Below are 23628 nucleotides of genomic sequence, written 5' to 3'. Positions count from 1 at the left end.
GTCTGGAAAAGAGAGGACATGATAACAGTTTTCAAGTACATAAAAGGTTGTTACAAGGAGGAGGGAGAAAAATTGTTGTTCTTAACTCTAGAGGATAGGACAAGAAGCAATGGGCTTAAATTGCAGCAAGGGAGGTTTAGGTTGGACATTAGGAAAAAATGCCTAACTGTCAGCGTGGTTAGACACTGGAATAAATTGTCTAGGGAGGTTGTGGAATCTCCATCACTGGAGATTTTTAAGAGCAGGTTAGACAAACACTTGTCAAGAATGGTCTGGAATATAATACTTAGTCTTACCATGAGTAGTCTTACCATCTTACCATGATGACCTCTCAAGGCCCCTTCCAGTCCTATGATTCTATGATTTGTCTCTCACTACATTATCTCTCAGCAATCTAGAGATAATACTAAATTTGGACTAGTGGTCCTCCAGTCCTTGTTCAAACAGATTCCGAACCCACCTCCAATTGGAACTGCTTGTGAGTCACCTATAATGGAATGGACACGTGCAATCACTTAGGAAACAGCTACTGACCTTTCCATAACTGTTCTTTGAGATGTGTTGCACATACCCATTCCACGACCTGTCCTCCTTCCCCTCTCTATCAGAGTCTTCCAGTGAAAAGGAACTGAGGGAGCCAAGGCGGGGGCTCCACCTTTCTGCCTGTGTGCTGTGCGCAAATACCACAGGGTTGTCTTGCTGCCCCAATGGGTACCGCTAAGGGAAAGTCTCTCTGACAGATGTGTACTGGAGCGCACAAACACCTACAGTGGAATGGACATGTGCAAAACATCTTGAAGAATAACAGTTATTGAAAGGTTAATAACTGTTTCTTATAGTAAACGCCCACACAACCTTAACTCTGTTTGAGTGGTGCCCCAATGTGCTCATAACACATGCTCACTCTCAGCCATTGCACTGTACTGAACAAATGCTACCTACACATGCCCTATACTCAACACGAACATTTACTGAGCAGCAAGCTGGGCTGTAAATCTACAGTGCTTCAGCATTCTGCACACTAACTGTGTTTGTACCGTATGTCTAAGGCCCTTGATTTTCTGCTTTTAATTTTTAATTATTTTTTTTTCTGAAAACTTCCCAGGTTTTACAAAAGCTGTTACTTGGTTTTTACTGATTTTTTCACCTGAATGTATGTGAAAATGCTGCTTATGTTAAGAATATCCAGTAGGTTAGGTAGCTGAGTTTGTTAATAATAAACTAGTCTAAGTGTAAGTGAAAGACTCTCTGTTAAAATAAGGCAGTGTAGTGGAAGATACACATGCACATGCATGGGTATGGACTGTTAATGTATAGTTCGTGAAATAAACCACAGCACTAAATTAATTTTACTTTCAATACTCTTACATTTCTTCCTTTGTTGCTTATTTCTGTTCTCCTGTCCCAATATTATCCCAAATATTTACTGAGAAAACCATGAAGTTAATTTTTTGGATTGATTTTCACCCATTTTTTAATTTTTGTAATAAACACTGAAAATGTCCAGGAAATAAAAACTGAAAATGAAGGGCCTTAAGCATGTCAATGTGCGCTGGGAAACTTTTCATGCACAGCAGCAGGGTCCACACAGATGGGTGGTATGCAGCACTCTGGAGTGCTATAGATTTACAGCCCAACTTGCCACACACTAAAAGTTCATGACATGCAGCCTGCTTCGTAAGAACATAAGAATGACCATACTGGGTCAGACCAAAGGTCCATCAAGCCCAGTATCCTGTCCTCTGACAGTGGCCAATGGCAGGTGCCCCAAAGTGAATGAACAGACAGGTTATCATCAAGTGGTCCATGTCACCCAATCCCAGCTTCTGGCAAACAGAGGGTAGGGCCACCATTCCTGCCCATCCTGGCTAATAGCCATTGATGGACCTATCTTCCATGAATTTTTGTTGCCCTTTTCTGAGCCTCTTCCAATTCCAGTATATCGTTTCACAGAAAGAACACCACATCTGCTAAATTTTACAACCCCTTCAACTCTTGTATGTCTTCATCCTTACACACATGATGTTAAATCCACAGACCACGCTCCTCTCTCCCCTAACTGCTGACATTCCCCATGGCAAGAAGACCCATGTGCCCTCCTAATGACACAACCTACACAACACAGCACTGAAATGAGGCATACTGGATCTCTCAGAGAACATTTGCACTTCTTTCCTTTGATCACAAACATAGGGGTCAGAGAGCACTCACTTACACATCCAGAGGGACACAACCCCCCAGATCACCTCATAAGAACAGCCCTCCTGGGTCAGACCAATGATCCATCTTGCCCAGTATCCTGTCTTCTGACAGTGAGCAATGCCAGGTGCTTTAGAGGGAATGAACAGAACAGATAATCAAGTTATTCATCCCCTATCACCCATTCCCAGCTTCTGGCAAACAGAGTCTAGGGACAATACAGAGCATAGTTTTGCATCCCTGACTATTCTGGCTAGTAGCCATTGATGGACCTATCTTCCATTAACTTATCTAGGCCTTTTTTGAACCCTGTTATAATCTTGGCCTTCACAACATCCTGTGGCAAGGCGTTCCACAGGTTGACTGTGCAGTGTGTGAAAAAATACTTCCTTTAGTTTGCTTTAAACCTACTGCCTATTAATTTCATTTGGTGACTCCCAGTTCTTGTGTTATGAGAAGGAGTAAATAACACTTCCTTATTTACTTTCTCCACACCAGTCATGATTTTATAGATCTCTATCATATCCCCTGTTAGTCGTCTCTTTTCCAAGATGAAAAGTCCCAGTCTTATTCATCTCTCCTCATACGGAAGCCGTTCCATACCCCTAATAATTTTTGTTGCCCTTTTCTGAACCTTTTCCAAGACCAATATATCTTTTTTGAGATGGGGCAACCACATCTGCACGTAGTATTCAAGATGTGAACGTACCATGGATTTATATAGAGGCAACATGATATTTTCTGTCTTATTATCTATCCCTTTCCTAATGATTCCCAACATTCTGTTTGCTTTTTTGACTGCCGCTGCACAGTGAGTGAATGTTTTCAGAGAACTATCCCCAATGACTCCAAGATCTCTTTCTTGAGTGGTAACAGTTAATTTAGACCCCCATCATTTTATACGTATAGTTGGGATTATCTTTTCCCACTGTGCATTACTTTGCATTTATCAACCTCAAATTTCATTAACCATTTTTTTGCCCAGTCACCCAGTTTTGTGAGATCCTTTTGTAGCTCTTCGCAGTCTGCTTTGGACTTAACTATCTTGAATAGTTTTGTATCATCTGCAAAGTTTGCCACCTCACTGTTTATCCCTTTTCCAGATCATTTATGAATCTCACAATCACAGCACTGCCAAGCTGCTCCAACTAATTCCTCCATTCGATATAGTTGCACCTAACAGTGAATTCAGCTGAAGTGCATGCGGATAATTCCAGTGACTATTGCCAGCTCCAGGGGGGTAAAGTTAAGGTTGCTTCAATATGTACCTTAACTCTGTATTTCCTGGTTTTCAGACGTTTGAGTTTTGCTGAACTTGATATTCTGAAAGGGCAAGAGATAGAATCATAGAAATGTAGGACTGGGAGGGACCTCGATAGCCCATTTAGTCCAGTCCGCTGCACGGAGGCAGGCCTAAATATACCAGCAGGCCTGCCTCTGTGCAGGGGACTGGACTAGATGGTAGAAGGTAACCTAGAAGGTAACCTTAACTGTGTCTTAACAAAGTGTTTTGTCTGTGATTTCATTAATGTCCATGATGTGCTGAGATACTGTTGTGAAAGGAGGTATATAAGTACCTAGAGTGGTGGGAGTGTATCTTATACGTTGGTACCCTCAAAGCAGCAGAGCACAATCTGACTCTTATTATAGTGGCACACCAGAGTGTCTCTTTCACCTTCCCCAGTGTGGAAGCTCTGCCACTCTGCACAGAGAGTTGAGAACAGGCATGGTCAGAGCGTGCACCAAGCACAAAGTGCTGAGACAGGTACATGTCACAGACTCACAAGCACGGGCAGTGGGGAGGCGGGGATGAGAACACCTGGTGAGATAAATGGATCTGTTCACATGTCTCAGAGCTGTTGTTTCAGGCTGTGTTCATCTCAATTAAGTGTTGTCACTCAGCAGAGAACACCTCATTGAGATGAATGGGCCATTTCATACATCTCTGAGCCTCTTGTGCTGCCAGATTGATGTGCAGAACACCTTCCACATACACTAGGCCCAGATCTAGCATAGGGATTTTGCATCTCCACTTACCTGCCCCTTTCTGCCTCCATCTGTTACAGGCACTCCTCACAGCCCCACCACCTCCCTATTGTCCCTCTAAGCTTACCAGATGCATGGAGTGGTAAGGAGAAGGGTGAAGCTGGGGGTTGGGGAAAGCACAAAGAGTGGTGATGTGCTGGGAGGAGCTTGGAGTGGCAAGGGAGTAGGGGGAGGTTTGAAGCAATGGGCATGTTGGAGGGAATGTTGAAGGAGTAGTAGGGAAGTCTGTGCAGTTGTGAGGGTGGAGGGGGATGGGGCTTTGGAGCAGGAAGGGGGAGTGTTGGACCAGTGCAGGAAAGAGTAGGGTGGAAAGGTTAGGATTAGATCTGTGCAGTGGGGGTGGTGGAGGGATTTCAGCTCTGTTCCCTCCAAATCAATCCATGAGTGATAGGTACTTCATGGTCCCTATCACTGTAGTATCTGAGTCCTCGCAATGTTTAATGCGTTTATCCTCACAACATCCCTGTGAGGTAGGGAAATGCTATTATCCCCTTTTTTACAAAAGGGAAAATGAGACACAGAGAGATTTGAGTGTCAGAGGGGTAGCCGCGTTAGTCTGGGTCTGTAAAAGCGGCAAAGAGTCCTGTGGCACCTTATAGACTAACAGACGTATTGGAGCATAAGCTTTCGTGGGTGAATACCCACTTCGTCAGAGAGACTTGAGGTTTGTCCGAACGGAGAGTTGTTCAGGAATAGTATTCCTGATTAACTGTTAATCCACTTTGTGGATTAAACTAATTTAGAATAAGGCATTTATTCTGGAATAGAAGTATTCACACAGAGAGCTATTCAGGAATAGCTATTCCACTTTAAATTCACACCCTACCTTAATCTGAATGAACTTGCCTGGGTAGACAAGACCTAAATGACTTGCCTTAGGTCACACAGCGGGTCTGTTGCAGAACAGGAAATTGAACCCAGGTCTCCTGACTCCTAACCATTGGACCATCCCTACACTCATGTCCCCACTGACTCCATGCTCGTCCCTGCACTATTCCTGCCTTTGCTCTCCAGCTCCTCCACTTGCGCATCCCATGCTGACACCTGTCACTTCATGGGGAGGATTATGCGGGGCACCTCCCTCTGGTGCAGTGCTGCCGCTCGGGCACCCAGGCCGTAACCCCGCACGTGCTCCACCCTGAGGCCCCATGCCCGCTTGTCCTCTTCCCCTGTGGCCCCACCCACACTGCTCCTCTTCCTTTCCCCACTCTGCCTCTTTCCCTGAGGGCCCCCTGCCCGCCGCTCGTGCCTTTCCACCCCCCTCCCCTGAGGCACCCCCCTGAGCCCCATCTGCAGGGGTGGATTGGCGTGAGCAGCAGGAGGAGGGCCTTGGGGAAGGAGGAAGAAAGGAGTGAGCATTGGGCGGGGGGGCCGAGCAGGAGTGGAGCCTGCAGTGGAGTGGAGCGTGGGCAGGGCCTCAGGGGGTGAAGGCCAAGTGGGGGCGGTCCTCAGGGCAGAGCAGGGGGGTGGAGCCACGGTTCGGGTGCAGGTGCCCCCACATACTTCTAGGAAGCTTCCAGTGCTCACGCCCAGCCTCCCCAAATGCGGGAGTCATGTGCAGTCTATGGGGAGGATGTTTGGGGAAAGACAGAGAGATAGGAGCTTAGGAGACGATGCAGAGGCAGTGAAGGGACTAGCATGCAGCCAGCACATTCTGTGGCCAGAGTAATCATTGCCCAGGGGCCAGAGGCAGGGGAGGAAGAGAGCTGCGCTGTAGTAAATGGGTGCGCTAAAACATTATTTTGTTTCAAACCAAGGAATTAAATGTCCAGGCACTTTAATGCAGAATTAAGGTTTCCCATTGGTGCCTGGTGGCCTTCTAGAATGTGGAGTGTTGCTAAATTTAAGCCTCTGAAAACTAGGAAATACAGAGTGCAAGTACCAGCAATCCCTATGTGAGGTCAGGGGAAAGGGAGCGTCTGAAGCAGCAGTGAGCTGTATGGGTTAGAGGATGGCTGGAGAGGCCTGGCTGCTGTGTGCATAGGGGGCCTGGCTCGGCATATGTACAGTTCAGCCCACATAATCAAGGAACTATGTGGCCCTCTAGTAAGCTGCTGCCTGTGGTGTGTTCACAGCAGCAGAGGACATCAGACAGCAAGGAGCAACTTTTTACATGTGAATTGCTAATGGCTGAATGGGGTTATTCAACTATTACTACAAAGTGTACAGGAGGGGAAGGATTGCTTAGGAATTAAATAGTATCCTTTACCTTTAGCCAACCACAGCAGCGCCTCAACGGCAAAGGTGGTGTCAGCATGTACCTTAACTCTTCATTTTCTGGTTTTCCATGGTTTGAGGTTTGCTGAACTCAGAAAGGCAGGCTATGCCACTGCGCAAACTTAACTCTGCATTGACAAAGTTTTTTGTCAGTTAATTTAGTTGCACACTCATGTGCAATACACTTAGAGACTGAGTGAAATATCTACCATGCATGATCAGGACAGTTTTCAGGCATCATTATATTTTAAATTAAAATTTTTTTAACTTTTTTTTCCCCAAAAACTAAAACTGCTAGTCTTCAATGAGGACTATGTCCATTTCAAGTTTAAAAGCTCAACCATTTTTGCTGAATTTTTCACAAAGGTAAGAACATATGAAACAGGTTGTAATGGAAAACTGTTTTGCTATCTTCAGCATAGTGGTTACGCCTGCTATAATGGGGAGCTAAAATTAAAGATTTTCAGTATCTCACAGTAGTCAGGTTTCACAAAAGAAAGGCGTATATTGATTGCTCAAGAGTTCTTTCTGTACAGTGCTTAATGTTAATTCTCTCTCTTGTTACATACCCATTATTGGAAAGGTTGCTTGTTGCCCATAGGGGTTTACGAGGGTAATTCCATTTTGCTTCTTCATTATAAGGTCTTGCTATGCTTCAGGCAGATTTATATAGCAACCAGCTGTACCTTACAAAGAAGAAAAGAGCTTGTGTGTCTGAGAAATGTGGATTTCAGTGCACTGCCACTGAAAGCAATAGGTGTCATGTTTTAAAAGATATCTCCAAAACAAATGCCTTCCTGGACATGTCTAGAGTAGGAATTAATTGGAATTGTCATGCTGAAAGAGCGGGTTTGAATTCCTAATACAGGAACGAAAGAAAATTACACAGGCACAGGAAATTTGAGAAGCAAAAACATATTTTAAAATGACTTGCTATCTTTAAATCCTTGTGATATGTGTGTGCCTTCCAGAAATGAAACTACTCAATGCAGGTTGGAAGGAACCCCACAGAAAGATAGGGTATTTGGGGGCAATATCTGTGAGCACCCAGTTGTTAGTAGGTATCATTTTCATGTGACGCTTGTTGAATCATGTGTGTATTTTTAACTGTTCATCAATCTGTGTTCATTTTAATTACCGTTGTGTGTTTTGTTAACACAATAATTTGCTTTATATTTATTTTGTATGTTTTGTTTGCTTTCTTTGCCTTCATTACTACTAGGTTGCAGTACAGACTGGACACTGCCAATCGTTTAGCTGATGAGCATGCACTGATAGCAACATATGTGAGCCGGCTACAGAATGGTACACGGTTAGTGTGAGGAAAGCTTTCATGGAGTGGGGATGGGGACAATAATGCTGTTTTCTTTGGGAGATTTACAGGTGGGAGGTGAAAGTCACCCCATGGCAGTAGGTCTGCACAAGGCACTCCACACCACTGAAGCCTCTTACTGAGAGCTTACATGGTGCTTATATGGTGTGCAGAGCTTTTTTCACCCTTTATCCCAGGCCCAGGGTGAATTTTATTTAAACCAAAACCATATTTTTGGTGTCTTCAAAGTTTTCTCAAGGTTTTGTGCAACTTTCGCTTGAATTTTTTTTTCCACTCTTATGAACTTAATCCTAAAAATGTATTAAAAACTAGCCACCTTTGTTACTGTAAACAATTTAATGGTAGTTTTAGGCAAACACTAAAATGGTTTCAGCATAGGGGTCCATGGACACTAAACCATTGTTTTTTAGATCCTATTCACTGCTCTACTCAAGGGTATATGTGCCCCAGCAGATGCAACTGGGGCAAGTCTGTCCAGAATCCTTCAAATTATTCTGAAAATACACATGCGCGTGACTTACGTAACATGCCATGGTCTCAAAACTCCAGTCCTTTATCTTTACTAAACAGTGTGAGAGAAGTTTGGTAAGTGCTTTGGAGAGATCCTCTCTCTTCTCATTTAAAATTAGTGGCTGTGTGCATTTATCTTTTATATCTGTAAAACTAGATTCTGTATAAAGAGAGAGGTCTAGAAAGGTTTCCCCCAGAGCTCTGAAGCATGGTGGCTTCACTCCACCATAACTTTATTTTCTACCACTTTGCTTCCCTGGCCTGCAGGTCTTCCCCACCCCACTTTGGGGCCTAACGATTTATTGACAGAGACAGATCTGTGCTGGAGAGGAAGAGGAGGTGCAGAGCCTTAGAGGATGTGCCTGGAGGCTTTGCATCAACCTGTCCACACATGCCCACTGGCTTAGCTTTTTGGAAGAAGGCCATATGCCATCATTCTTTCATTTAGCAATTTCTGTCCCACAGATATGTGGAAAAGATAAGCTCTAGCTTTCCAAATCACTGAGTGAAGTCAGTCATTCCCTCTGAAGGTTGAGTCACTATTCTCTGCTAACACCTGTTTACCCAGCAGCATACAGCACTGTCCACCATGTAACAAGCAAAGAATTCCTGACTCACTACGTCAAAGGATTCATGTAGTTTTTTCAGGTTAAGATGAAAAGGAGCTAGTGATGAGGGGCTGTCACATTGACTGCACTTCAAGGCACATACATAGATTCATAGATTCATAGATATTTAGGTCAGAAGGGACCATTATGATCATCTAGTCTGACCTCCTGCACAATGCAGGCCACAGAATTTCACCCACCACTCCTAAGAAAGACCTCACACCTATATCTGTGCTATTGAAGTCCCCAAATTGTAGTTTGAAGACCTCAAGGAGCAGAGAATCCTCCAGCAAGTGACCCGTGCCCCATGCTACAGAGGAAGGCGAAAAACCTCCAGGGCCTTCCAATCTGCCCTGGAGGAAAATTCCTTCCCGACCCCAAATATGGCGATCAGCTAAACCCTGAGCATATGGGCAAGATTCATCAGCCAGATACTACAGAAAATTCTTTCCCGGGTAACTTGGATCTTACCCCATCTAAAAACCCATCACAGGCCATTGGGCCTATTTACCATGAATATTTAATTACCAAAACCATGTTATCCCATCATACCATCTCCTCCATAAACTTATCGAGTTTAATCTTCAAGCAAGATAGATCTTTTGCCCCCACTACTTCCCTCGGAAGGCTATTCCAAAACTTCACTCCTCTGATGGTTAGAAACCTTCGTCTAATTTCTAATCTAAATTTCCTAGTGGCCAGTTTATATCCATTTGTTCTTGTGTCCACATTGGTACTGAGTTTAAATAATTCCTCTCCCTCTCTGGTATTTATCCCTCTGATATATTTATAGAGAGCAATCATATCTCCCCTCAACCTTCTTTTAGTTAGGCTAAACAAGCCAAGCTCCCTGAGTCTCCTTTCATAAGACAAGTTTTCCATTCCTCGGATCATCCTAGTAGCCCTTCTCTGTACCTGTTCCAGTTTGAATTCATCCTTCTTAAACATGGGAGACCAGAACTGCACACAGTATTCCAGGTGAGGTCTCAGCAGTGCCTTATATAACGGTACTAAAACCTCCTTATCCCTACTGGAAATACCTCTCCTGATGCATCCCAAGACGACATTAGCTTTTTTCACAGCCATATCACATTGGCAGCTCATAGTCATCCTATGATCAACCAATACTCCAAGGTCCTTTTCCTCCTCCGTTACTTCTAGTTGATGCGTCCCTAGCTTATAACTAAAATTCTTGTTATTAATCCCTAAATGCATGACCTTACACTTCTCACTATTAAATTTCATCCTATTCCTATTACTCCAGTTTATAAGGTCATCCAGATCCTCCTGTAGGGTATCCCTGTCCTTCTCTAAATTAGCAATACCTCCCAGCTTTGTATCATCTGCAAACTTTATTAGCACACTCCCACTTTTTGTGCCCAGGTCAGTAATAAAAAGATTAAATAAGATTGGTCCCAAAACTCATCCTTGAGGAACTCCACTGGTAACCTCCCTCCAACTTGACAGTTCACCTTTCAGTAGGACCCGTTGTAGTCTCCCCTTTAACCAATTCCCTATCCACCTTTCAATTTTCCTATTGATGCCCATCTTATCCAATTTAACTAATAATTCCCCATGTGGCACAGTATCAAACGCCTTACTAAAATCTAAGTAAATTAGATCCACTGCGTTTCCTTTATCTAAAAAATCTGTTACTCTCTCAAAGAAGGAGATCAGGTTGGTTTGGCACGATCTACCTTTTGTAAAACCATGTTGTATTTTGTCCCATTTACCATTGACTTCAATGTCCTTAACTACCTTCTCCTTCAAAATTTTTTCCAAGACCTTGCATACTACAGATGTCAAACTAACAGGCCTATAATTACTTGGATCACTTTTTTTCCCTTTCTTAAAAATAGGAACTATGTTAGCAATTCTCCAATCATACGGTACAACCCCTGAGTTTACAGATTCATTAAAAATTCTTGCTAATGGGCTTGCAATTTCTTGTGCCAATTCTTTTAATATTCTTGGATGAAGATTATCTGGGCCCCCCGATTTAGTCCCATTAAGCTGTTTGAGTTTCGCTTCTACCTCAGATATGGTGATGTCTACCTCCATATCCTCATTCCCATTTATCATGCTACCATTATCCCTAAGATCCTCTTTAGTCTTATTAAAGACTGAGGCAAAGTATTTGTTTAGATATTGGGCCATGCCTAGATTATCCTTGACCTCCACTCCATCCTCAGTTTTTAGCGGTCCCACTTCTTCTTTCTTTGTTTTCTTCCTATTTATATGACTATAGAACCTTTTACTATTGGTTTTAATTCCCTTTGCAAGGTCCAACTCTACTTGACTTTTAGCCTGTCTCACTTTATCCCTACATATTCTGACCTCAATAAGGTAGCTTTCCTTACTGATCCCTCCCTTCTTCCACTCCCTATATGCTTTCCGCTTTTTCTTAATTACCTCTCTAAGATGCTTGCTCATCCAGCTTGGTCTACAACTCCTGCCTATGAATTTTTTCCCCTTTCTTGGGATGCAGGCTTCCGATAGCTTCTGCAGCTTTAATTTAAAATAATCCCAGGCCTCCTCTACCTTTAAACCCATAAATTCTTCAGTCCAATCCACTTCCCTAACTAATTTCCTTAATTTTTGAAAGTCAGCCCTTTTGAAATCAAAAACCCTAGTTGCAGATTTATTTTTGTTAATCCTTCCATTCAGTTTGAACTGAATTAGCTCATGATCACTTGAGCCAAGATTATCCCCTACAACCATTTCCTCTATGAGGTCCTCATTACTCACCAAGACCAAATCTAAAATGGCATCCCCTCTAGTCGGTTCAGCAACTACTTGTTGAAGGAATCCATCAGCTATCGCATCTAGGAAAATCTGAGCCCTATTATTATTACTAGCACTCGTCCTCCAGTCTATATCTGGGAAGTTAAAGTCTCCCATGATCACACAGATCCCATGATCATGATCACATACATGAGATTTGAGAAACTACTAGATGTAGCTAATAGCTGCCACATTGCAAAATGTTAGAACACTTGATCTCAGAGGGAGGATTTTGCTCCTTCCAAAACATATTGACAGGGTTTTTTTAAAAATAAATAAATTCTGCCCTCAGTGTGTCTGGCAGAATTGAGCAGGAGAGAGTGCTCCTCCACATCCCCGATGAAGCCTCCACCTCCACTATCCATGCTTTTGATCTCTCCCAGCAGTCAAGAATCCCATGTACAGGTTACATCCTTCTGTCTGCGATAAACTGGTGGGATTCTCTATACACCATAAAAAGTCATTGCCAAAGGTGGAGGTGGCCTGCCATTCCAGGACTCATACACACTCAATTAATAATAATAATTAATAATTAATGACTCCCTCTCCTTTTATAGATACATAGAATTTAAGGACAGAAGGAGCCTTTAGATTATCTTGTCTGACCTCCTGTGTAGCAAAGACCATTAAATTTCACCCAGTTACCCCATATTTAATCCAATAATTTGTGCTTGGCTAAAACATATATTCTAGAAAGGCAATCCAGTCTTGGTTTGAAGTCATCAATAGATGGATAATTCACCACTTTCTTTGCTAGTTTGTTCCAGTAGATAATGACTGTCACTGTTAAAAATGTATCTTACTTCCTATTTTAATTTGTCTGGCTTTAGTTTCCAGGCTTTGGTTCTTGTTCTGCCTTTTTCTGCGAGACTAAGGAGCCCTTTAGTACCCAGTATTTTCTTCCAAATTGCCCAAATTCTCTTTTTGCCTCATTACATGGCGGCCAAGCTTGGGTGTTGGTGTCTGTGCCTCACTGCATTTGTCTCTTTTCTCTGCCTTGGGGCCTCACTGCATTTTGCCTCAGGGAGTTGAATCCAGGGGTGGTGGAACAATGTGTATAGTGGTGGTGCTGGGAGCCACTGAACCAAACTGTAAACCCTGTATGTAACGGAAACCACTTCAAGCCAGGGGGTGTGGCAGCCCCCCCAGCACGCCTAGATCCACCACCGATGGTTAAATCTTCCTTTGCCTCAATGTCTCAAGTTCAACCTCTCTTTCCCCCTTTCCCTCCCATCTTGGTGCCTTATGGCTCTTAATTAGTTTCATTTTTTCTCATTGTATCAGTTCTGTTTGGTTTGGCATGCCCCTCTCGATTTTCTTGAGACTTTAATATTTTTGCCTCAGTTCTGCGAAGCATATACTATTCCTTGCTCCTGCTTATCAATAGTCAAACTGTCTCATCTCTTTCTAGAATCTATGTTCATGTTATAGCTGGGTCTTCAAAAGAGGAAGGGATCTCACTGGTCCAAGAGATGCCCTTGGGACACGACAGTGTAAACCTTATTCATTGTATTTTCTGACTGGAAGCCACCCATAATGTGTGGGACTTTGAAATTGGTTTGGAATCAAACCATGTGTGCACAAGTCATGGAGATCACCTCCAACCCCTCCAAGAAAGCTGGCTCTTAGTTGGGACACACCCAGGAATCCACAAGGGACACGAAAGAGAGATACATGGACCAACTGTCCCCATTCCACTTTCTATCAATTTTTTAAAAACATCAAAACTGTTATAAAAATGCTTCATTTATTGAAAATTGGGTTTTGTGGAAAACCAATTTCAATAACCATTGATAAAAATGCAATTAAAATGTTGAAAAAATGAAAATGGGTCTGTCTTGAACCCTATGAAATGGAAAGAGCTTAGAAATTTAGATATTTCTTAACATTTTTTAATTTGTTAACAAGCTTTAGTTGACTCTACTACCTGTGTGAAAGAAATCTCCCTGGCTGTCCTCTGCACAGCAGCCACACAGACCTCTCTTCACGCATCCATAAAGTGATATTGATCAGAAACAGCGTCCAGAGAACATATTTCCTAAATAGGAGAGAACCAACTCTCTCCACTGCATCCCCAGAGGAGTTTTGTTTATTTGGGGGGTTTTATGTTATGGTGGCCAAATATCTCTATTTGAAGTCATTTTCTCATTTTTATTGCTACCTCCACATTCCAGTGTCAGAGTCTCTGTGGTATCTGTTAGCAGCTAAAATTTTTCATTGATTCTGATGGTCTTTTCTGTTGCTGCCTTTTGGAGCCTATTTTTTGTTTGGGATATCCTCAAACTTCTTATTATTCAAGTGTGAGAATCCTGTCGAGACAGTGGCCCTTCTTCTCCAGTATGTCCAAGTTGCAGTGGAGAGTGATGGTCTCAGGGAGCCAGTTGTGGCACCCTGATTTGGGGCTGCCTGGCCCCAGTGTAAGTTAGAGCAGAAGGACCCTGCTCTAAACTGTGGTGCTGACGTAAGATCCAGGACTGTCCTTACCCATACGCAAAGTACGCAGCTGCGTGGGGCACCAGGAAACTTGGGGCACCAAATTTCCTGGTGCCCTGCGCGGCTGCATGCTGCTCCAGTCCCTGCCCCGCCTCTTCTCCAGGCCCCGCCCCCACTCCACCCCTTCCCCAAAGAATCATAGAATATCAGGGTTGGAAGGGACCTCAGGAGGTCATCTAGTCCAACCCCCTGCTCAAAGCAGGACCAATCCCCAATTTTTGCCCCAGATCCCTAAATGGCCCCCTCAAGGATTGAACTCACAACCCTGGGTTTAGCAGGCCAATGCTCAAACCACTGAGCTATCCCTCCCCCCTATGAGCTATCCCTCCCCCCTGCCCCCACCCAGCCCCGCCTCTTCCCACCCTGAGGAGTGCAGCAGGGCCAGGCCTACACTCACTGGTGGCAGGAAGTTCAGGGACCCGGCCGTAGCTACGCTGTCAGTGAGTACTGGCGTGCTGGGGGGTTGTTCCCCCCTGGCCCCCAAGCCAGCCCCTCCTCCCTTCCCCTCCCCCGTGGAGGTCTGGGGCCAGCCCCCCACTCCACCCCTGTGGAGGCCTGGGACCCCACCCCCTTGCAGAATAGGGCCCCAGAATAGCTAGGGACAGCACCGGTAAGATCCTTTATCCCAGTGAAGGATTAGGCATAGTGAAGCTCAGTTGTTACTCCTCAGGTCGTCCCTGACATGCTCCTATCTTCCCCTTTACACTGGGGAAAGGGGAATGACTGGTGCTCACTCTATGCCATTCCCCTCCATAAAAGGAATTCTCTGCTAGAAATCTCTGGTGAGTTTATGACCACTTGGCACTCTTCAAGGAGCACAAAGTGGTCAGAGCAGTCTGGAGACTTTGGCCCAATGTCTTTAAAGTATTGGAAATTATGTTACTACATAACTGCTTATCTGTAAGTATCTTATCATTTCTTGTAAAGGGCCATTTTGAAAATAGCCTGTGCAAGTAGTGCATGGTAGCCAATATCACTCATTCAGGCTCACACTCTACCCTCCTCCTGCTGCCTCAAAGGCCAAAAATTCTAAGCTGTGGGAGTTTTGCTGGTCTTGTGTTAGAAGAAACAGTCGTCAGAGTGAGAATCCCGTGAGATTGGCTTCACAGCAGTAACTACAAGCAAATGATTTTTCTTTACTTCATGAAGCAGGATATAGGATTCTGTGACATTTCACAGATTGCTGTTTAATACCCTTTATGTTATTTCTACAGTATTGTTAGATATAGTACATGTGTATTGCACTGAATGGTGAATTGTGCCTTCTGTTTCCATGCATGAAGCCTGAATTCTGTGTTAAATGACATGTGGAAGTCTGAGGTATAAGAGGCAAGTTCAAACTCAAGTACCTTTCTGCACACATAAGACTTCTGACATAATGAAGAAGAAATTGTAGGTTTTCCCCATTAGAATATTAATTTTTGAATAATTTTTTCTAATACATTTTAATATAAAGAGAAACTATTTCAGGAAGTGAGAGACAGTTAAGTTATACCAAATTATGAACAAAGGGAATGAAAGATCCTGCAGCAAGAGAGCTGACTAGAAAGAAGGGGTCAAACAACTTAAATTGCTGATGAAATGCACACAGGAGTTGTGAAAGTCAGATTCAGGACTCACATAATTTGTCAGACCACTCTGTTTATTAGCAAAGCGCTTTGCCAATGCACCCAGATATGTGAGTCCCTGCAAAAGCTCAAGCTAACTTATTTATACAGACAAGCCAAAGCCAATTTAACATAAGAGACAAAAGGAAGCAAAAACTGACAAATACAGAATCATAGAATGTCAGGTTGGAAGGGACCTCAGGAGGTCATCTAGTCCAACCCCCTGCTCAAAGCAGGACCGATCCTCAATTAAATCATCCCAGCCTGGGCTTTGATACATACATATGTTATTTGCATCCTAACATTTACCAATCTCCTAGCTCAGTAGAAGCTCTAAGTTAATTAGTTTGAGGACCCATTGTCTCACACTCCTTAATGTTTCTCTTCCTGACAAATATATTTCAACAAACCCTTCAAGTAGCATTTCTTTAATGAATTATAATTTCAATATAATTCATTCTACTTTCACAATCCCTCCTTTTGGTCAAGCTACGCAATGACCAACAATGACTGGGTTCCACATATCAATCGTTCTTTATCTCTTTGTTCATCAGTGATATTTAAAATCATCAAATTAGCCCTCTGGTTTGGGGCAGCTATCTGTGTAGCATGCCTGACACAATTTTGGATACAACAGGAAAGTAACTGAAAACATACAAAAATTATTAGGATTCCAAACAAGAGAGTTAGGGCTTTTTGAAACAACCAGTTTCCTATGCCAGAGAAATTGAAAAGGTTACTTAGCCACTTCAATAAAGAACTTGGCTCTTCGTGGGGAAGATATGTGATTTGTTCTAAGTGGATAGCACGGTCTATTACCTCATTGGTGTTGTCTGGTATATACACACAGCAGTCTTTTCCAATGAGAGCACAAGTCCCTCCTTTTGCCACGAGCACTATGTCCAATGCCTGACGGTTTTGGAGGGCCATCTGTCGGATTGCCCCTGTTTCTTTGGCCAGGGCTCTTAAACTTTCTCCGGTTTCATTTGCCATTATTTCAACTACTGCTTGTAACCTTAGGAGCCTTTTTGCATGGTGTATTACTCCCCCTAATGGTATGAAGGAACTGCCAATGGCCTCTTCCCAGGGTAAGGGGCTTATGTTATTTACATACCATTGGGCATCTGTTAAGTCCCTTCTTTTCTCCTGAAATTGCGGAGGCGTTCTCGAGGGAAGGTTCCTAGCACTCGGAATTGTGGGAAGAGTCGGGCGGGATAACAGATTCCTGACCAATTAGCTGGTAGTGCAGTATAAGCTCTGGTCCCACACACCCAGTGATGGCCTACTAAGGCCGGGAAGGGTCGGTTGCACCCATTTGTCATATAGGTGTTTGCAAAGGAGTAGTATCCCCCAAAGGGTACAGGGTAATTCTCCTTACGAGGAGTGGTGTTATTTGCATGACATTGAAAGATTGTATTGTTTTCACTAAGGTTACTATAGGGGGAACATGAGTTTGATTTCTCTGTTTGATCCCAGGTTGAGAAAAAATTCATATCTCCATACCCGGCCCCCCACTTTTTAGTTTTGTTTGAATAATCCCATTCACCATTGGCCACAATACGCTGAAGGCAATGGCTTTTCCCCAGATCCAGCCCTGTCCCATTACACACCCAACACCAATGACCTTTTCCCTCCACCACATTTATCCATTGAGATGCATTTATTCCCACCGCTTCCCAAGTGTCATTGCTGTTCCATATTTTGTTAAACGGACGAGGCCCTCCAGTGAGGTCTGGGGACTTGAGTGGGATAGCCAGGACAGGAACACCAGTTTGAGAGTGGGCTGGGATGTGGCTGCAGACCCAGCAAGTAGAAATATTTAGGGTCTGAGCTGTCCACACCTGCTGCTGGATAAAAGAATTGTCATCGTGGACTCCCCAGACCATAAGATACCAGCAGCCGAGGAACAGGCAGAGGTGCATGTTGGAGGCAAGGCTCTTCTGGTTCTGACAACCTCAACTGAGGGAACCGTAGTCACGGTTTTACACCCACCAGGCAGTAGGCGCTAGGCTCGCTACTGCCTTTTTTTTTTTTTTTTGGTCATCTGCTTCTGGCAACCCTTACGAGAGCGTAGATTGTAAGGTATTGCAGACTGTTCCTCTACGTCTTCTTCTGGAGTCAAAATTGACTCTGCGTCGTCCTGAGGTGATGCTTGGTTCTCTGGGGATGGTGCCTTCTTACACTGTGAAGCATGTATCCACGCTGCGATGCCAGATAGTTTAAGAGCCGTCTGTGTAGTAAGCAGTACCTGATGAGGACCCTTCCACCGGGGCTCCAAGGCGTGCTTTCGATGATGGTGCTGTACGTAGACCCAATCACCTGGCTCGAGGTTGTGGCAAGCGTCAGAGGTGGGTTCCGTGGGCCAGGCGGCTCGAACCTGTGAATGGAAGTGACTTACAGCTTGCATTAGTCCCTTGCAATACTGAAGGAGCGCACTGTGAGTCAAGTTCAAATCTGGAACGGGAGTAATGGTAGTCATAGCTCGCATAGGGCGTCCCGTAACAATTTCAAAGGGACTTAATTTATGCCTTTGGTATGGAGTGGATCTCATGCCCATAAGGGCTAATAGTAAGGCTACTGGCCAGCTTAATCCTGTAGAGTCACAAATTTTAGCAAGCTTATTCTTAAGTACATCATTTCGTCTTTCAACTGCACCTGCACTCTGTGGGTGGGAGGGACAGTGCAGCAGGTGTCTGATGTGCGATATACAGTCCAGGTGTTGAACAAGTTGTCCAGTAAAATGTGCACCCCGATCACTGGACAGAGTAGCAGGAATTCCCTTGGCAGGCATAATATGAGTTAACAAACATTTGGCAACAGACAGTGAGTCAGCCTTGCGACAAGGAAAGGCTTCAATCCAACCAGAGAATAAACATACCATAACAATATAAATTCATATTGTTGACACTTAGGCATTTGTACAAAATCAAGTTGCCAATGCAAGAACGGTGCTTGAGGCAGACCCCAGAACCCCTGGGCCACTTTTACAGGTTTGCCAATATTATGGCTTTGGCAAATGGTACAGGCTGCACAGTGGCGGGCTGCAAAAGAGCTAAAATGGGGGGGCCCACCATCCTGTCTTAGTTACAGCAGAGACCATCCCCTCCTTTCCGACATGCGAAACACCGTGTAGCAGGGCGGCCAGAGACGGGTAGAGTGAAAAGGGGGCTACAAAGGCGCCAGTAGGCGAGCGCCAAAAAGAATCAGGATGTAGAGAGCAATCTTGGGCAACCCAGAATTCTTTCTCGGTTTCTGGGGCAGAGTCTTGGAGCAGGGCGAGGTCAGTGAGGGACCAGGAGGGTAAGAGGAGAGCGGAGAACAAGGGAATCAGACATTTCGACTAGGGGCGCTGCAGCAGCCACAGCACGCAGGCGGTGGGGTAAGCCTTGGGCAACAGGGTCTCAAGTGGCAGAGAAATAAGATACTGGGTGGTTCTTTTCTCCGTGCATCTGAGTGAGAACTCCAAGTGCACAGCTAGATTGTTCATGTCAGAAAAGGGTAAAAGGCTTAGAATAGTCAAGCAGCCCTAAGGCAGGGGCAGAAGCCAAACCCTGATTGAGGGAAACAAAGGCAGAATTGGCCTTAGGGAGCCATGGCATGGGGTCAGGCACAGAGAATCGAGTGAGTTCCTGGAGAGGTTTTGCAAGGGAGGCATATTGGGGAATCCATTGTCTGCAAAATCCAGCCATGCCTAAAAACTTCCGGACCTGGCGTGGGGAGCAGGGTCGGGAAAAGCTAAGGATAGCTTGGACGCGGGTGGGAGAAAGTGCACGGGAAAACTGGGAGAGGAGAAAGCCAAGGTATGTGACAGAAGCTTGACAGAGTTGTAGTTTAGAGCGAGAAGCTTTGTGACCTTTATTTGCTAGGGCAGTAAGGAGCACTAAAGAGTCAGTTTCAGAGGCAGACAATAAAGGGGAACAGAGGAGTAGATCATCTACATATTGGACTAGTATGGACCTGGACGGGAAAACAAGGTCAGCAAGGTCTCGGACTAATGCTTGGGAAAAATACGATGGGCTTTCAGTATACCCCTGGGGCAGTGTGGTCCATGTGTACTGTTGCCCCTTGTAAGTAAAGGCAAACAGGAACTGGGAGTCAGGGTGAACCGGGACAGAAAAGAAAGCAGAGCACAAATCAACAACAATAAAATGAGTTGCATCTGGTGAGATAGAAGCCAGAATCTTTGAGAGGGGCAAGTTTTGATTCTGTCCACTTATGATTTTCCTCTTCCCACCACTGCGTGAAACAATCAACCTCTCCTTTTGCCAATTTAATTTTAGGTTGGCCGAGTTTGTCTTTTAAGATGTTTACTCAGTCTTTGTCCCAAGATCCTAACAGTGGCCACTGAATTTTGGGATTCTCCTGAGTTAGCCTAGACCATTTTTCCAGAAATTTACTGGAGTCCGGACCGTTCCTAAAATACATAAACTGAGCCAGCGTTCCTTTAGGGAACTGTCCCGACTTAGACGTCTGGTTACCCATACAGGAGGACTTTACGCACCAATCACACAAGAAGGAAAGTCGGGTTCGTCAGAGCAATGCCCGGTGCAACACACAAAAGGAGCCCACAGGCTAATGCCTCAATCGCCCTTGCTTTCACACCAAGGGTTTTACCCCAGGCGCGGTGCGGCTGCGATTGTGCAGATTTCCCTCACTCAGACTGTGGGGACAGGAACCCTTTGGTCAGCCGATCCCCAGACGGAGACGGCGCCCAGACTCAAACATACCACAGGGAGGATGGACAGACACAGAGACAAGACAGTCCTCAGTCCGGACAAAACACAGAAATAATTACCTGACCAGATTCCTGATGTCAGATCCCGGGATCCGTACCAGAACAGAGTGGGAACCAACAGGTTCGATGGTGTAGACTTCACTGTGGTCATGCACCCTTCCATTCTGGCGGAGTTCCGCTCGGGCCAAATGCCCAGGTGCCAGCTTGCCACGGCCGTCCTAAGAACAGTCAGGAGTCACACAGCCCCAGTGAAGACGGTTGCCATCTCGGTGGGACCTCCAAATTGTCAAAGTCAGATTCAGGACTCACATAATTTGTCAGACCACTCTGTTTATTAGCAAAGCGCTTTGCCAATGCACCCAGATATGTGAGTCCCTGCAAAAGCTCAAGCTAACTTATTTATACAGACAAGCCAAAGCCAATTTAATATAAGAGACAAAAGGAAGCAGAAACTGACAAATATACATATCTTATTTGCATACTAACGTTTACCAATCTCCTAGCTCAGCAGGAGCTCTAAGTTAATTAGTTTGAGGACCCATTGTCTCACACTCCTTAATGTTTCTCTTCCTGACAACTATATTTCAACAAACCCTTCAAGTAGCATTTTTTTAATGAATTATAAGTTCAATAGAATTCATTGTACTTTCACAGTATCAAAATCAAATTCAGATAGCAAGGTAGGGAAGGTGGACCTACAATAAAACTGTGCCATGGTCCAGAAAAAGTGTTTTGAATATACAGTGTTATGGGGCGGGGAATAGAAACAGGGAAAGATCATCAAGGCCAATACAATGGTTTGTCTCAATTCTTAATACTACTTTCCTCAATTTTCACCTTCCCTTACAGGCCCCTCTTTCTCTAGTATTATTGCATCGAGATCACTGTATATCTTTAAATTATTCTGTTTATGGACACACAGTAGGCCAAATTCAGAAGTATATCTGAACTGGTGTAATTTACACCTACTTCCAAGCCTTTCAATGTGTAAATTACAGCATTACCTTCACTCAGCTTCCTCATGCTTCCCTGTTGTGTAAGATATAACCTCTGACACCTCCCCTCTGACTGACCGTCCAACTCTGGAGGAGTCCAAGTTAATGAATTTGAACAAATGCATATTTTAAAATAAATGTGAGGTATGTAACTTGAATTCTACTGTTTAATTAAAATGAATATTTGCCTGTGAAATTAAGGTGTAATTAATGATTGTACAATGTAATGCAGATATTTTTTAATGTATTCTACCAGGCACTTAGCATTTATTTCTTTACCTTAATTGCATTTTTAGGGCTTGATTCTGTTCCTGCGTTTGATTGAAAATGCATAGGTGCACAACACTGCATATTTTCGGACATCGAGCACTACATCTGTGGATCCAGTGTCAAGAAGCAAGCCCTTCTGGCATTAGGCTACATTGCAAAATTGAGCCTCATTAAAATATTTTATTACCTATGATTTTAAAGACAAACTATAGTGGAGAAAAAAGACATGCTGTAGTGACTGAATCAGACACCAGCAACAAAGGCAAATATTTCAATTTAACACTAACTTGAAAAGCCTGCTCTTTCATATAGCATCTCACTTCTGATTTGTTGTAATGGAAACTTTGCAGCCCATAGTCTGAGCTCATAGCAAGTCTTTATATTGACTAATTTCAATTAATTCAAAACTTACTGTTTGTCCACTATAGCCTGATGTTGTTTTTTTTTTAAAGATGTTTAGTTTAAAACCATTTCTAAAGTTTATAGTGTGTTATATATTAGGTAGGCCCTGCCAGGCTCACTAGACTAGTATAAGCACTTTTCTGGAAATATAAATGGTTTGAGACCCATGTTGTGCTCTCCTCCCACCACAGATTTCCTATTAGTCCTGAAGATCATCCACCAAAATTATCAGACACATAGATGAACACGGTTTGTTGGGGAAGAGTCAACAGGGATTTTAAAAAGGGAAATCATGCTACACCAATCTATTAGAATTCTTTGAGGGGGTCAAAAAACGTGGACAAGGGTGTACTCGGACTTTCAGAAAGCAATGGACCTTGTCAAAGACTAAAGACTTTTAAGCAAACTAAGCAATCATGGTGTAAGAGGGAAGGTCCTCTCATGGATCAGTAACTGGTTAAAAGACAGGAAACAAAGGATAGGAAGAAACAGTCAGTTTTCACAGTGGAGAGAGGTAAATAGCTAGGTCCCACAAGGATCTGTATTGGGACCAGTGCTGTTCAACATATTCATAAATGATCTGGAAAAAGGAGTAAACAATGAGGTAGGAAGAAGAAGAAGGAAGATCCTGGGAACTACAGGCCAGTCAGCCTCACCTCAGTCCCTGGAAAAATCATGGAGCAGGTCCTCAAAGAATCAATCCTGAAGCACTTGCATGAGAGGAAAGTGATCAGGAACAGCCAGCATGGATTCACCAAGGGAAGGTCATGCCTGACTAATCTAATCGCCTTTTATGATGAGATTACTGGTTCTGTGGATGAAGGGAAAGCAGTGGATGTATTGTTTCTTGACTTTAGCAAAGCTTTTGACACGGTCTCCCATAGTATTCTTGTCAGCAAGTTAAGGAAGTATGGGCTGGATGAATGCACTATAAGGTGGGTAGAAAGCTGGCTAAATTGTCGGGCTCAACGGGTAGTGATCAATGGCTCCATGTCTAGTTGGCAGCCGGTATCAAGTGGAGTGCCCCAAGGGTCGGTCCTGGGGCCGGTTTTATTCAATATCTTCATAAATGATCTGGAGGATGGTGTGGATTGCACTCTCAGCAAATTTGCGGATGATACTAAACTGGGAGGAGTGGTAGATACGCTGGAGGGGAGGGATAGGATACAGAAGGACCTAGACCAATTGGAAGATTGGGCCAAAAGGAATCTGATGAGGTTCAATAAGGATAAGTGCAGGGTCCTGCACTTAGGACGGAAGAACCCAATGCACAGCTACAGACTAGGGACCGAATGGCTAGGCAGCAGTTCTGCAGAAAAGGACCTAGGGGTGACAGTGGACGAGAAGCTGGATATGAGTCAGCAGTGTGCCCTTGTTGCCAAGAAGGCCAATGGCATTTTGGGATGTATAAGTAGGGGCATAGCGAGCA

At 44.0% G+C, this 23628-nt stretch overlaps 1 protein-coding gene across 3 annotated transcripts in view; it reads left to right on the top strand.

Annotated features, from left to right (window-relative positions):
* DTNB (dystrobrevin beta) overlaps positions 1-23628 on the top strand; it is a 397289-nt gene that overhangs the window by 240195 nt on the left and 133466 nt on the right. For all 3 annotated transcript variants that reach the window (XM_084624543.1, XM_084624545.1, XM_084624544.1), the window contains exon 11: positions 7685-7774. In XM_084624543.1, coding sequence (XP_084480669.1) covers positions 7685-7774 — 90 coding nt within the window. The remainder of the gene's footprint in view (positions 1-7684; positions 7775-23628) is intronic.

This window comes from Lepidochelys olivacea (genome assembly GCF_965140295.1).
Source record: "Lepidochelys olivacea isolate rLepOli2 genome assembly, chromosome: 3".
In the NCBI taxonomy this organism is placed as follows: domain Eukaryota; kingdom Metazoa; phylum Chordata; order Testudines; family Cheloniidae; genus Lepidochelys; species Lepidochelys olivacea.
Note: the sequence above shows the minus strand (reverse complement) of the source record. Positions and strands in the feature narration are given on the sequence as shown.